Source organism: Thecamonas trahens (assembly GCF_000142905.1).
Source record: "Thecamonas trahens ATCC 50062 unplaced genomic scaffold supercont1.7, whole genome shotgun sequence".
NCBI classification, from domain to species: Eukaryota; order Apusomonadida; family Apusomonadidae; genus Thecamonas; species Thecamonas trahens.
In genome coordinates, this window is record NW_013657673.1 from 61,596 (window position 1) to 75,581 (window position 13,986).

At 63.3% G+C, this 13,986-nt stretch overlaps 8 protein-coding genes across 8 annotated transcripts; 4 read left to right on the plus strand and 4 right to left on the minus strand.

Annotated features, from left to right (window-relative positions):
• Positions 1-2: 2 nt before the first annotated feature.
• Positions 3-1,397, minus strand: AMSG_01751 (charged multivesicular body protein 2a). Its single transcript, XM_013905813.1, has 3 exons — positions 1,351-1,397; positions 980-996; positions 3-641 (listed from the first exon to the last, which is right to left on the minus strand). Exons 1-3 carry the CDS (start codon positions 1,368-1,370, stop codon positions 22-24), a joined length of 657 nt encoding a protein of 218 aa, XP_013761267.1. The 5' UTR covers positions 1,371-1,397; the 3' UTR covers positions 3-21.
• Positions 1,398-1,513: 116 nt separating this feature from the next.
• AMSG_01752 (uncharacterized protein) lies at positions 1,514-2,838 on the minus strand (the record flags this gene model as incomplete). The annotated part of the gene is made up of 3 exons (XM_013905814.1): positions 1,514-1,633; positions 1,738-2,502; positions 2,752-2,838. 3 exons carry the CDS (start codon positions 2,836-2,838, stop codon positions 1,514-1,516), a joined length of 972 nt encoding a protein of 323 aa, XP_013761268.1.
• Positions 2,839-3,211: 373 nt separating this feature from the next.
• AMSG_01753 (ROK family protein) lies at positions 3,212-4,192 on the minus strand (the record flags this gene model as incomplete). The annotated part of the gene is made up of 1 exon (XM_013905815.1): positions 3,212-4,192. The coding sequence occupies one exon, from the start codon at positions 4,190-4,192 to the stop codon at positions 3,212-3,214; it is 981 nt and encodes a 326-aa protein (XP_013761269.1).
• A 552-nt stretch (positions 4,193-4,744) lies between these two features.
• Positions 4,745-6,825, plus strand: AMSG_01754 (uncharacterized protein; the record flags this gene model as incomplete). The annotated part of the gene is made up of 2 exons (XM_013905816.1): positions 4,745-4,890; positions 4,923-6,825. The coding sequence occupies 2 exons, from the start codon at positions 4,745-4,747 to the stop codon at positions 6,823-6,825; spliced, it is 2,049 nt and encodes a 682-aa protein (XP_013761270.1).
• Positions 6,826-6,892: 67 nt separating this feature from the next.
• Positions 6,893-8,196, plus strand: AMSG_01755 (cysteine-type peptidase). Its single transcript, XM_013905817.1, has 2 exons — positions 6,893-8,043; positions 8,128-8,196. The coding sequence occupies exon 1, from the start codon at positions 6,976-6,978 to the stop codon at positions 7,825-7,827; it is 852 nt and encodes a 283-aa protein (XP_013761271.1). The 5' UTR covers positions 6,893-6,975; the 3' UTR covers positions 7,828-8,043; positions 8,128-8,196.
• A 226-nt stretch (positions 8,197-8,422) lies between these two features.
• On the plus strand, positions 8,423-10,018 carry AMSG_01756 (tumor susceptibility 101). The gene is made up of 2 exons (XM_013905818.1): positions 8,423-8,573; positions 8,988-10,018. Exons 1-2 carry the CDS (start codon positions 8,450-8,452, stop codon positions 9,950-9,952), a joined length of 1,089 nt encoding a protein of 362 aa, XP_013761272.1. The 5' UTR covers positions 8,423-8,449; the 3' UTR covers positions 9,953-10,018.
• A 574-nt stretch (positions 10,019-10,592) lies between these two features.
• AMSG_01757 (uncharacterized protein) lies at positions 10,593-11,718 on the plus strand (the record flags this gene model as incomplete). The annotated part of the gene is made up of 1 exon (XM_013905819.1): positions 10,593-11,718. The coding sequence occupies one exon, from the start codon at positions 10,593-10,595 to the stop codon at positions 11,187-11,189; it is 597 nt and encodes a 198-aa protein (XP_013761273.1). The 3' UTR covers positions 11,190-11,718.
• AMSG_01758 (uncharacterized protein) lies at positions 10,969-13,728 on the minus strand. The gene has a single exon (XM_013905820.1). The coding sequence runs from the start codon at positions 13,613-13,615 to the stop codon at positions 11,195-11,197; it is 2,421 nt and encodes an 806-aa protein (XP_013761274.1). The 5' UTR covers positions 13,616-13,728; the 3' UTR covers positions 10,969-11,194.
• Between the last annotated feature and the right edge of the window lie 258 nt (positions 13,729-13,986).

Consider the following 13,986-nt stretch of genomic DNA (forward strand, 5'->3'; position numbering starts at 1 on the left):
AGGGGGAGCAACAACCAGGCATCAGCGGCGAAGGTTGTTGAGGCGATCCTGAAGGTCCGAGTCTGCGTTTGCGGCAACAGGCGTCCGCTCCGCATCCGAGGTGGGCGGGGCAGAGACAAGCGACCCCGACGGCGCGGCGTCGAGGGTCGACGCAATGTCCAGGCCAAGCTCGTCCATGACCTGACCAAGGATGGCATCCTCTTCGGCCTCGTCATCCTCGGAATCCATGACGTCGTCCATGACGTCCTCCATCATCTCCTGCTTGGCCTCGGAGATCTCCGTCTGTCGCTCAAACTCCATCATGATAGCCTGGATCTGCGGCATGTTGAGTTGCTGGTTCATCGACCGCATGGCCTTGGTCACGCCCACCATCGCCTGTGCCATGGCCTGCTGCGACTTGAGCGTCTGGATCCGGAGCGAGACCGCCTGCAGCTGTGTCCGCATCTGGTAGAACTTCTGGATGTACTTGCGCGTCCGGACGAGGTCCTTGGCCATCACCTTGGCCGCGCCCATCTGGTTGTCCTTGGCTGCCTTCTTGATATCCGCAATGATCTTCTTCTCCGACCGCTGCATGCTTGTCCGCTCACGATCCAGCTCCCGCATCGCCTTCTTCAGCGCCCGCTGGTTCTCTCGCAGGATCTCTGTCCGCCCCACCACCGATCCCACACCAGTCCATCACCGAGAAGAAGCGCATCCCAGAGCAGCCAGCCGAGAGAGAGAAAGAGAGGGAGACAGGAGAGGAAGACAATGACCCCGATGCACATGCCCCGGACACCACCCCCACGTCGACGATCAGCATCAGCAGCCAGCCCACCAGCAGCATGGGAAACAAGACAGCAACAAGTGAGTGATATTGCGCAAGGGGATGGGGAGACAGGAAGGAAGGAAAGGGAGGGGGAGGGGAGGAGAGGAGAGGAGAGGAGAGGGGAGGGGAGGTTGGTGGCTTCTCCCCGTTCTCTCGCATGTGCAACTGACGTACGCTTGGGTGTCTTCTTCCTGTGGCAGGCAAAGGGAAGGGAGAAAGGGGAGGAAGGGATGAGTGTAGAAGGACCGGGGGGAGGAGGAGGGGGGGGGGGGGGATGGAAGGATGAAAAGGGGGAGGGAGGAGGGGAGAGGGAGGGGGAGGGGGGGGGGGAGGGAGGGGAGGGGGGTGTTGTCGTCGACGTGACGGGCGTGTTGTCGGCGGTGTTACTCGTGTCGGCGTCGTCTTCATTCTGGGTATGGAAGCCATGGCCAAACCATCCACACCACCCACACCCACACCCACACACACACTCTCTCTCTCTCTCTCTAGCTCTCTCTAGCTCTTTCTCTGGCTCTCTCATCCCTCTAGGTATTGCTACTACGTACTTGCCAAACAGCCACTCCATGGTTGTTGCCTCGCTTTGTCGACAAGTGTGTGCCGCTCCCCTTCATCGGTCGGCTGCACACACCCCACACACCCAATCTCATGCCCCCCATTCTCTTCCTTCGCTCCGGTGAAACAATACGATAAGTGTGTTTGTAGAACAAGTTAAGCGGTGACAGGCTTGCGCATGACAACAAGGTGCATCGGGGTAAAGACGTTGAGCTTGCCGCCGTGGACGAGGCCGTCGACGGCAGTGAGGAGCATCTCGTGGACGTCGGTGGTGCCCTCGGGGCGAGGCCAAAGAACTCGGTGAAGATGCAGGTCATGTGGGTGAGCTGGTACGAGAGCCACGACATGTCGAGGCGCGAGTACCACGGGCGAGTGTCGACGACGTCCTGGGCAAGGTCTGCGTCCGAGATGACCTCAAAGCCGACAGCCTCGGCCGCGGCCTTGACGTCCTCAAACGAGCGGATCGGCGGGAGCGCGTTGCCGTACTCGATGTCCTTGATGGCCTGCACATGCTCCTCGTTGTTGGAGTCGTAGTTGGGCGTCGTCAGCCACTCGTACGACGCAAACACGCCGCCGGGCTTGAGCGTCCGGAAGACCTCGCCGTAGACGAGCTCGAGCTTGGGCGCATGGCAAGTGGCCTCGATGGCGTACGCCACGTCAAACTTGTCGGCATCAAACGGCATCTCCAGAAAGTCGCCCTGCACAACGTGCACGCGCTCGGCGAGACCCATCTCCTTGGCGTAGTTGTTGGCCTTGGCCACCTGGTACTCGTTGATGGTGATGCCCTGCACGTTGCCGCCAGAGTGCGACGCAATCGCGCGCGCCGGCCCGCCCACGCCGCACCCGACATCGAGCGCAGTGAGTCCGGGCTTGAGCCCAATCACGTCAGCGATCCGCTCCTCGTGCCGCCGGATCGAGTCGTCGTGCGACTCGGCAGTCTTGGTGTGCGCAAAGTGGAAGCTCTGGCCCCAGCCGTACTCGTACCAGTCAGACACAATGTTGTAGAACGAAGAAATCATCGCAGGGTTCTCGTCACGGTCGTTCTTGCCCTCGGACGTGATGTCCGCATGGTACGTGTCCCACGACGCCTTGACAGCGCCGTCCTCAAACGTCGAGAACAGATCCACAAACCCAGGCTTGTCACCCTACACACACACACACATACATTCACCATCATCACCATCATCCTCTCTGTGAGTATTTCCTCAGCAGCCAATCAAAAAATCTTATCATAACACCCCCCCCCCCTCCCCTGGCGCGTGAATACCCCCGCATCATCCGGAGAAAAAGGGCATTCGGCCGTCCATGGCTGACCCCCCGCACCAGAAAGCTGGAGAACCATCCCCACGCTGAGGGATCAAACCCCCCCCCCCGCTCGCCACCTTCATACGTACGTTGCTGAAGATACGGAACGAGTCGTTGGGCCAGAGGAGGATGACGGCAAAGGCCACCACAGCAAGCGAAGCAAAGGTACCCTTCATGTTGGATAACTGATAGAGAGGCGTACCGTCAACTCGTGACGCCGGCCTCCAGGTCCTGTCACTGCTGTCCCGCTGCCGATCAACCACAGTCGCCATTACGAAAAATCTGAGCCGCACGAGGCGGTGTCAAATTTTTAGCTGGGCCGCAGCCGCAACCTTACCCAACGGGCCCGCTTCTCGTAGTGCAGCGCACAGCACGCCTGCGTGGCGCAAAGGGTGAGCCAAAGGCGGGTGGGCAGCAAAAAAGAGTATCTGGGGTGCCTGGAAGGAGTAAACAGCTGCAATGCCGCAGAAGCTGGTCGCGGCGTAGAGGCAGTTTCGCGGCCACGTGATTGTGACGCAGGTCTCGCAGCCGCCCTACCACTTGGTCACCTCACACCAACAGGGCGGCACCAGTCAGCCCTGGCTCGGCGAGTCGCGGCGGGCGAAGGTAGGCCTCGATCGAGTCGGTGATCCGCGGAACTGCGAGGTACCCGTTGAGCAGTGTGTGGACGTGGCTCCGGACCCGCGCATAGAGCGAGCGCCGCTTGAGGATGCCGCCACCGAGCACGACGGTGTGCGGCGAGAGGACAAGCGTGACGTTGATCACCAGCTGCGCGAGATACCACGCCACCGCGTCCCAACCGACATCATCGTCCGGCACAGACGCCAAATCGGCGGCTGCCACCCCGAACCGCGCCGCAAGCCCGCCTGATGCCACATACCCTTCGACGCACCAGGCATGGAACGGGCAGACATGCAGATTGTCGATGCCGGCTGCCGCATCTGCAGGATGCATGCCCACACACATGTGCCCCGCCTCGGGATGAAGCAAGCCGTGGACTGCAGTCTCGGCATCCAGCGCCACACCCACACCAACACCCGTGCCCACAGTCACATACACAAACGCCGCATCGCCGACGTCCTCGGGCTCGGCGCCCGCGCCCGCCGCCATCCGCTCCGCAAGAGCCGCCGCATTGACGTCCGTCTCAAACGCCACCGGCACGCCAAATGCAGCTGCAAACGTGCCCACCACGTCGGTGTTGGCCCATCCGGCCTTGGGCGTCGTCGTGATGAAGCCATAGCTTGCCGAGGTCTTGTTGAGATCAACCGGGCCAAACGAGGCCACGCCGACGCCCACCAGCTCGCATCCGTCGTCATTGCCCTCGCCCAGCTCGGCTACAGTCTCACTAATCCACGCCACCACGCCATCCAGCGTCGCCTGCGCATCGCGCAACGTCGCCATCTCCGCCCGCCTCAGCGGCTCGTCCCACACGCTCGTCACAGGCGCTGCAAACACTGCCACCACAAACGTCGTCCCGCCAGCCTCGACCGCCGCTACCACTTTCTGGCTCGTCCTTCCATCCTCGGCCATCGTCGCAAGTGTAACGTTGGAGACGAGTGAGGCCAACACCGGCCTGTTGTCCCTGTTCCTGTCGCCTGCCTCTTGCGCTCGCAGCGAGCGCATCCTCGTCGCGATGAACCTCGGCGAGTGCAAAATCGCACTCCATCGTCCCAGACAAGTCACTAGATCTTACTCGGCAGAGTGTGGCGCCAGTCGTTGGCCTCCATGGCTATTTGCTGTCCTCCCATCTCGGCCGCGCGCCTCAGCTCCGTGTCATCAGCTGCAGCGCGCAGCCACAGGTCGCGTCAAGGAGCCCAACAACCATCGATCCAGCACATCCACCACACGCAACACATCCCCACTGCTGTGACTAGCCCCATTTTACCTCTACTACCGCCATGTGCTCATGCGAGCTGTGTTCCGGTCGGCATCGGCCAATATGCCCGCCGTGGCGGTGCGGCAGCGGTCGGCTGCGCGCCAAGTCAGCCAACGGTCACAGCCCCCGGTTGCAGGCGAGGACGGGCGCGACTAGGGGTGCAGCACGGACCACCCGACTCTACCACAGGCGAGGGGGTACGCCAGATGCCATTGTTTGGAAGTGGGCGGGAAAAGACGCCGAGGCGGCTGGTTGAGCGTATCAAGGCGGCACGAGCCTCGCACAAGCTCAGCCTCAGCGACGAGCGGCTGGACGAGCTCCCGCGCGAGGTCTTCAAGTCGGGCCTTCCGCTGTTCTCCGCGCTTTAGATGTGAGCATCAACAGCCTCTCCAAGATTCCGACTTCGCTAGGGAAACTGACTGCGCTCACCATACTCGACCTCTCGCGCAACGACATCAAGGTCTTGCCGGACGTCTTTGCTCCCATGGATGCTCTCACCCGGCTCAACGTCTCGAGCAACGCGCTCACCGCTCTGCCCGACTCGATCGGCAAGCTCGGCAAGCTCAACTTTTTCAATGCCTCGGAAAACTCGCTGGCCTCGCTGCCGAGCTCGATCTCGGGCCTGACCTCGCTCAAGGAGCTCGAACTGACGCGCAATGCTCTCGCCGCCCTACCGCCAGCTATCGCCAAGCTCACCTCGTTGCGGCTGCTGGACCTCGGCCACAATGAGCTCGTCGAGCTCCCGGCATGCATTGGCGCGCTAGTCTCGCTCAAGGATCTCTCGGTCAAGCACAACAAGCTCACCGCGCTTCCGCTGGAGCTCGGCAAGCTCCGCGATCTTCGAATCCTCAACGTCAACTCAAATGAGCTCGACGAGCTCCCGCCGGAGCTGGCCAAGCTCCGCGGCACACTCGCCATCATCGACTTTCAGGGCAATCCGCTCGCTGCTATGCCGCCGCACATCCGCACCATGCCAACCACTGGCCTGCTGCACTACCTCGACAACCCCGACTCTGACCTGTTGGTCGTCCCGGGCACGCTCCTCTCGCCCACCAACCGCATCGTCGGCCAGCCGTCGCAGGCCTCTGATGGCCCGCTTGAGACCATCGCCACGGTTCACCGTGATGGATCGACCGACCCTGATGCCACACGCTTCTTCGACAACCTCTCCAACTTTCACCTACCGGCCAACTGCAGAGCATCGTCGTCATCGTCGCGATCGCGCTCCTCCTCGCCCGAGTATGAGTACGAGTACGCCGAGCTCGAGCCCGAGCATGCTCTTGCGCTGGCCGCCGACGCCGACGCCGACGCCGACGAGTCGGGCGACTCGCTCGTCTCCGGCGACTCGACGCCTCGCACGCCGCCGCCAGAGCTGGCCTCGCGCGCTGATGTCCTCTTCTCGGTTGAATCCGAGCTGGACAACGTCCGCCCACTGGTCCTAGAGTCCGGCCAGGATCCGCCCGATCACGTGGTGGTGAGCGCCGGTGCCGCCGGAGGCATCGACCGCGCCGAAACGCTTTCGCGCATTTCGGCCGCGTTCGAGGCTGCGCGCGTGACGCCGGACATCGGGCTTGACGTTGGCATCAACCCTGGTCCCGCGCCGCCTACAATGGCGACGTCTGTGACAGCTGCAGCCGAGCCGCGAGTTCCGCGGCCGAGCGCGTTTGGCCCGCGCCAGTCGATCCTGCGCGCTCCGCTGGCATCGCGACCGCTCCGCGGCTCCAACACGCTGCTGTCGTCGACGCTTCGCTCGCCGGGAGGGCGGCGCGGGATCCAGTCGGCGGTCCTCCCGCGCGAGACGCCCGATTTTCTTCCGTCTTTTGGCACCGGCGCACTCGTCTTTCCTACCCGCGGCTCTTCGCCGCCGCCGCGTGCATCGCCGCTGAGTCGAGCCACGCCGGCCGGTGCTGCGCCGCCAGCCGCCAGCTCGCCAGCCCGCCAGCCGCAGCTCCTCTCAGCATCGCTTGGAGCCCGGCCCGAGTACGGCCAGCGGCTGTCGATGGCCATCGAGCCGCAGGTCACTGAGTTCTTTGCCTCGGGCCGTCATCACACCCCTGCCACCGCCGACACCCTTCGCTCGACGAACGCCTTTCTCCGCTCGGCGCCGTCGTCCGCCGCCGGGCTGAGCAAGACGGCCTCGGCCCGCGCGCCGGCCCCGTCCGCCGGTCGATGGTCCCGGCCCTCGCCTGCCACCGCCACCGCCGCCCCATCGCCTCTCTCGCGCCGTCCCACCCGCGCCGATTCCTATCTCGCCCGCTACCACGAGCTCACTCGATCCCTGTCCTAAACTACAACAGCGCCGCCGTCACCGCCGAGCCGCCAACCCAAGCTCGAACGATCGCCTCTGTCTCAGCACTCGACTCGTGGCAGGCGGTAGCTAGCGAGCCCGAGCGACGGATTGCAAGCCTTGGAGTAGGCACGGGCCGAGAGTGAGGCGATGGCGGCGAGTGAGCTTATTCGTGTGGGTGGTAGTGACGCTATGTGGGTGGTGGTCTTGGTCCTGGTCGTCGTTGCTGTCGGTCTGTGGCTGGGCGTGGTGGAAGCTCGGTTCTCTCCCTCCTTGTGGTGTGGCCGGCTGATGCGGGGCTTGTCGCTCATCGGTCACCCTGGCTTGGGAGAAGAGGCCATGGACGAGGACGAGCTTGAATGGTGGGCCCATCGCATACGTCTGGATGAAGGTCTGCGGAGGGACCAGCTCGCCGAGTACGACATCGAGCCTGATGGCAACTGTCAGTTTGTGGCCCTTGGCCAGCAACTGTTTGGATCGCTCGAGTGTGGCGCATGGGTTCGTGCTACGGTCTTGGATCACATTCTGGCGCATCCCGAGGCGTTTGCGGGCTTTGTGCCTGGCGGCTCGCTGGCTGACTTGCACAAGCACGTCCGATCCATGCGGACGCGGGGCGCGTGGGGCGATCACCTAACCCTCACCGCCGCCGCCCAGGTCTGGGGTGCTCGCATCGAGGTGGTAACCTCGGCACCTGCCGACGCTGACGATCCTGACAATCCTGCGGCACCGCTGGTTATCGAGCCCCCCGGTGCTGTTGTCTGGCCGCGCACCCTTCGGCTCTCGCACATTGCGCACGAGCACTTTAACTCTGTCTTTGATCTCGCCGAGCTGCGTACGCTCCGGCTCGGCCTCGATCTTCCGGGATGGAATGATGCCAATCTTGGCCCGCGCCCGTCGTGGCTCTCACGCCCGGTTGTCTTTTGCTACAGCCCGGATCGGTTTGCGGTCCTCCCCGACCGCGACAACGGCGTCTCTCTCGACTGCATGGAGCGGCTCGGGTAGCTGATGCCGACATCCATCATTGGACGCGATGAACGGGACTCGATGGAGGAGAATCTGGCATCAGGGACCACCGCCATCACCATCTGCCGTGAGCAGCATCCTCAGGCCAAAGCGAACCCACCAGCTTCTGTGCGAGTGTCATCAATATCTTCCGCAGAGCGACTGCTATCTGGTCACTCTAAAGTGCGAGGACTATCCGTTCAAGCACCGGGCGAAGCCCATCCGATCGATGGCATTGAATCCGTCAAGCGGCGAGACCCACCCGATCGATGGCATTGAAGCCGTCAAGCACCGGGCGAGGCCCATCCGATCGATGGCATTGAAGCCGTCAAGCACCGGGCGAGACCCATCCGATCGATGGCATTGAAGCCGTGAAGCACCGGGCGAGGCCCATCCGATCGATGGCATTGAAGCCGTCAAGCACCGGGCGAGGCCCATCCGATCGATGGCATTGAAGCCGTCAAGCACCGGGCGAGGCCCATCCGATCGATGGCATTGAAGCCGTCAAGCACCGGGCGAGACCCATCCGATCGATGGCATTGAAGCCGTCAAGCACAGAGCGAGTGCGTCCAGTGCGGGTGCGGTCAGAAGACCACCTGACTCCCCCACGACCGCCACCACCATGTCCACCACCTTGGACGTCTGTCTCTCACAGGTCTTCTACCACTACCGCGACCGGACACGCGGGGATGTACAGACAGTCATGCGCACATACCCGGGTCTTTCTCCCGAGGTAGCCACATACAGTACGCCCCCCCCCCTCCCCCCTCCCCCCCCCCCCCCCCTTGCCCGTACCCCCCTCTTCCTCCTTCCATGAACCCTCTTATGCGACTGCCCCCCAACCCACCCACCCCTCCAAACCCCTCCCCCTCCAAACCCCTCCAAACCCCTCCTCTACCCATTCCTATGTGTTGTGTACTTGAGCACCTGAGTGCCTGGTGCCTGTGGTTGTGGCTGTACACTGACCCTTGGTGTTGCTCTGGGTGAACGAATGAACGGGTCGGCGCGGACGTCTCGCTTGGCTCGCACTCGCTGATGTCGTGTCGCGCTGTGGCTGTGGTCAACGTGGATACTATGATCGTTGTGTGTTTGCTGGTGTTATGTTGTGATGTCGGTGTCGCGTGCGCTTGCCTTATCTTTGTCGCGGATGGGGAGCACAGCATCCAACACTGGCGCAGAGGAGACACTGCTTGCACTGACGGGTACAATTCCAATCACATACGCCGGAAACACGTACAACATCCCGGTCAAGATCTGGTTGCCGTCGGTCTATCCGTCGGAGCGGCCAATCGCGTTTGTTACTCCGACGACAACCATGTACATCAAGCCCGGGCATGACCACGTGGACCTCTCGGGCCGGTGCTACCTGCCGTACTTGACGTCATGGACAGGGACCAACTCGTCGCTCATCGGTCTTGTGGCTGCCATGTGCTCGGCGTTTTCGGCCTGCCCGCCGGTGGCCTCGGGCCCGCCACCGACCGCGACGCCGGTCATGGCATCGCCGCCGGCATGGGGCGCGGCGCCGGGCTACACGACACAGTCGAGCTCGTCGACAAGAGCCGCGCCGGCGTACACCGACACATCGCCGCCGGGCTACACACCAGCACAGGATCCGGTTGTGATGGTTCGCAAGCAGCTGGCTAAGGAGCTGACCGAAAAGACACAGGCCTCGCTCCGCGAGTTCTTCCCGCAAGCCACCGCCGAGGTTGACTCGCTGTACGAGATCCAGCGGAAGCGAACCCGCGAGGCCGCCATGTACAAGCACGAAACCGCCAGGTTTGAGAGTGAGCGCGACCACCTGGCGGCGGAGCAGGAGCAGCTGATGGTCGAGTCCGCAAAGATTGAGTCGTGGGTCGAGGCCAACCAACGCGACGACCGCGACGTTGACATCGACGAGATGACCAAGCCCAAGGGAGTCCTCAACCGCCAGCTCCTTGACGCCATGGCCAAGGATCGCGCCATTGACGACCTCTTGTACGCGCTCTCGCGCGCGCTCAATGACGGTGTCATTCTCCTCGCCGTCTACCTCAAGCAGGTCCGCAAGCTCTCCCGTGACCAGTTCCTCGCCCGTGCTCTTGCCGAGCGCATCAAGGCCAAGATCAACACCGGCATCTACCATGCCTAGCTCACCATCCCCTCCTTGCGCACTACATGTGCTTCCCATGTAAAAGCAGTGCAATTCCGAGCAACACCGCTATGTCCCGCCGAGCGGTCGGCAACGCGCCTTGTGCCTCTGCTCGCAGCGCAGTCACCAGCCACTCGACTCTCGCAGTCCGCTGTCTAAAGATGGCTGTGAGTCGGCTGACCATTGCGCTGTACTGGCCGCAGCTGATTTGCTATGCCCGCATTCTTCTTCTCCTCTGTGCCCTTCCCCTCTGCCACCTCGCCCCAGCCACCTTTGCCGCCCTCTACATGTACGTGACATACAGGTCTGTTTGCCCCACAGCAGTCATGGCGCCAGTCGTTCCCATATCCCACAACCACACTCACTCCCCCGTGACGTATGCTGCTGCATCGATCCCTGCATCTGCCGCCGTCGACATGCGGCATGCTGCATGCTGTCCGCATCATGGATATCTCTGTACTGACTGGTTGTGCTGGCTGTTTCCCTCGCCCACTGTTCTGTTGCCGATCTCGTTCGCCTCGTGACGTATGCTGCTGCATCGATCCCTGCATCTGCTGCCGTCGACATGCGGCATGCTGCATACTACCCGCATCATGGATATCTCTCACCCAACGACGGCAGCCTGCAAATGAGCCTCGATATGGTTGATGGCGCCCTGGCCCGTGCCCTGGGACAGACCTCCCGCCTCGGCGCTGTGCTCGACGTCGTCGCCGACAACCTCGCCCGGAGCCATCTGTACATGGTGGTGAGCGGACTCTACACTCACGAGGATCTGGCGCACGGCGATGGCGGCGCGTGGCGGTGGGGCGCACTCCTCGGCGGCATTGTCATTGTCGAGTGGGCCACCTTTGCCGCTTCGCATGCCTCAGCCATGGCAAGCAACATCCACTGGAAGGCTGCGCGAGAGGCTGGCGAGGCGCCGCTGCTCCTCCGCCTCATCTTTGCCAACGGCTTCAAGAACCCGCTTGGTGTGGTAGTCATTGGCGGCGTCTCACTCCTCCCGTGCTGGATGTACATCCATTACCACTTTATCCATGCCATCCAGCCGCTTGCCGAGCTCTCGGCCCTGTTCTACGCGGTCGGTGCAGTCCTGCTTGTTGGCCGAGTGCTGGGCCTTGCCGCCGAGTCATACGTCATCTCGCAGCATGTGGCCCTGCTGCTGGACATGGATGTGATTGGGACTCAGAGCCAGGCCGTGATCGACGAAGTCTCCACCCTCCATAGCAAGAGTGCTTGAAGTGCTCAGCTGTCGGTCTCAGACAATGGACTCCGCTCCTCGACAGCGTATCTGACCAGCAGTGGGCTCACCTCGGCCGGGACAAACGGGAGGTCCGCCGAATCAGACGACTCGCCGACGAGCTCAGGCGCACCAAGTCGGGTCAGGTACGCGGCGTACGTTGCGCGCGAGATTCGAAACTCGGTTCGGAGGTAGTGGAGCAGCCTGCGGATTGCACGGGTCCGCCAGCCGCGTTCGACGGCCTCGCTCACAGCGCCGATGAGGATCTCGACGTCGGCGGCCGCGCCCGACGCCAGCACATCCCGGACCCACTTGATAAGCGCGGCATGCGACGGCGAGAACACTCCGCCGTCGGCAGTCACAAACTCCACAAGGCGCTGGTAGAACTTGCGTCGCGCAGGCGCAGAGCTGAGATCATCCAGCATTCTCTCTTCCGCCGCCTCCCACGGCGACAGCGATGGCACGAGCTTGGTGGCCAGTGGAATGGCACACGCCTGTGCTCGAATCTCTGCCTCGGCGTCCTCGGCCCCATACCCGCCCGAGTGGTGGGTAGACTTGTCTGCCGAGTGGTGGCTGGGAATGGGAGGCAAGTCGACCGACTGTGCGCCGAATGCCTCCAATAGCTCGGCTTTGCGTCGCGCCGCTGCCGACTTGCGCCCGAGCTTGATGGCCTCGCTCGAATGAGTCAGCGCTAGCGCGTGCGCGTCTTCCATCGACACTTCATACAGCTTGGCAAGTCGCCCGGGTGAGGTAAAGGTAAGCTGGCGCGAGACGTTGCGAACGTTGAGCTCGGCCATGAGCCACCGGTCGCGCGTGTGCTTTGTCGCCTTGAGCCCGTCGCGGAGCCGCTTGACTAGCGCGTCGTCATCGGCGTGATCGGCCTGGATGATGGCATCCGGATTGGTCTCATACATGAGCTCGGTCTCGAGCTCGCTCAGTGGATGCGCCAGCTCGTAGTCGAGGAGGGAGACTGGGGCGTGGACGTCGACCTGTGAGTACGAGAGGAGCTGCGCCCGCGATGACGAGACCCGCTCGAGCTTGAACCGCTCCCCGGCGGTGCGCGGCGTCGTGTGGCTGTCTCGGTCCTCAGCCCCGGTCTCCGGCACGTAGCGGAGGACCGGAAAGAAGTCGCCGGCGGTCGGAGGGCGCTGGGAGACGACGGTCTGGCCCATGTTGGCGCCCTTGGTCCGAAACTCGGACTCGTTGACATCAGCGATCAGGTGGCGCGAGGCCGTGAGTGGCCGCAGCCGCCTCGGCGGAGATCGCTTCGGCGCGCGATGGCGCGGCTTGGTGGTGTGCCGCCGCCGCGGCAGCCGCCGGCGCACTGCAGGCGTCGACAGCCGAGATGAGGCCAGCGTCGATGGTGTTGACGGCGTCGACGGTGTCGATGCTCGCGAGCGCTGGCGAAGCCGCTGACGCGCAAATGAGACTCGCGAGCCCGGTCGGTGCAAGTTGGCCATCGACGCCTCGGCAACCACCTCCGCAGCGCGCTCGTGGATGACATTTGTCGCCCGAGATAGCGCTCGCTTGCGCATCTCAAGTTGCTTGCTCTCCGACGGCGAGAGCAGGTTGGCCGAGTGCGAGACCGACGACAAGTAAGACATCTCGCGCCCCGATGCCGAGACCTTGGCCGAGAACTGCGTCTCGGTCGAAGGCAGCCACTTTGCGTCGCGGATAGCGCGCCGCCGCTTGGCACCGTTGCGAAAGGTGGGCGCCGGAATCTTCGACATCTTGGTCAGCGCTGCTGCCGCCTCGGCCACGTTGTCCACCAGATCACCGACGCTGTCCGAGAGCGAGAGCCTCCCGGTGGCTTTGGCGAGGTGGTGGCCGAGCCCGCCGGTGTCCTCGGCAGCAACAACTGCCTTGCCTGACGCCGCGACGCCGCTGCCAGCCTCGCCCTTCTCCCGCTTGCCCTTGCCCGAGAGCGAGGCGGCGATACGGCGGCGGTGCTCGCGGAGCGCTTGCTTGCGGGCGGCACGGATGCGGGTCCGCAGAGTGGTGCGGAAGCCGGGTGAATCGATGTACGCCTTGATCTTGCCCCATCTTGTGCGAGCCATGATGGAGGCCGAGCCCTTGGGCGCCAGACGTCGTGGATCGAGCTCGCCCTCGAGAGCGGCCTCGTGCTGGGCGAGGACAAAGTTGGCCTCGGAGACAAAGGTCCTCCGATTGGCGGTGATCGACCGCGACTCGAGCGGATAGAGAGGGAACGCCGCAGATGGAGTCGACCATTGCGGATCATAGACAGAGGCGTTTGTCTTGGCCGACTTGCGACTCCGTCGGATTTCAGCTGAGGACAGAGCGCTCGAGGGTGGTTCGGGCAAGCTCGGCACCGGCATGTGCTCGGTGATGAACGAGAGCACGTCCTCAGGTCGGGTTGGCGTAGCAAGCGAGCCCTGCAGGACATGTTTCCGTAGATTGGCCGACATGCCACTATGCTCCCTCTCTCCCTACAACCGTACCGTCCCTCTGCCTGCGTTCTTGACTGAGCCAAGTACCTCTACTCCCCTCCCCTCAGGCTCCTCGCTGTCTGTCGCTCCCCGCAGTTCCGCAGAGTCGCTCCCCAACCGACTCGCTCGGCAACTCGGCTGGCCGACTCGCTCAACGACGTGACCTGTGCGGGGAGACAGTGGCAGAGGCAGACGTACCTGACTGTGCTCCTCTGACGGGCCAGTAGGTATGGAGAGAGAGAGGCAAGAGCTGCTTACGGTAGGAGGGGCGGTGGCACAGCTGGTGGCAACGGGTGAGGATGCGCTTGTGGCGGCCGACTCGCTGGAGTGGCATCTGCCGCTGCCGTTGC

What these genes read in the sequence shown, in the direction of transcription:
- AMSG_01751 (XM_013905813.1), bottom strand. Translation starts at nt 1,370, where the DNA reads ATGGAGTGGCTGTTTGGCAA.
- AMSG_01755 (XM_013905817.1), top strand. Translation starts at nt 6,976, where the DNA reads ATGGCGGCGAGTGAGCTTATTCGTGTGGGTGGTAGTGACGCTATGTGG.
- AMSG_01756 (XM_013905818.1), top strand. Translation starts at nt 8,450, where the DNA reads ATGTCCACCACCTTGGACGTCTGTCTCTCACAGGTCTTCTACCACTAC. An exon ending in TCCCGAGGTAGCCACATACA is followed by an intron (nt 8,574 to 8,987) that starts GTACGCCCCCCC and finishes TGGGGAGCACAG; the next exon opens with CATCCAACACTGGCGCAGAG.
- AMSG_01758 (XM_013905820.1), bottom strand. Translation starts at nt 13,615, where the DNA reads ATGTCGGCCAATCTACGGAAACATGTCCTGCAGGGCTCGCTTGCTACG.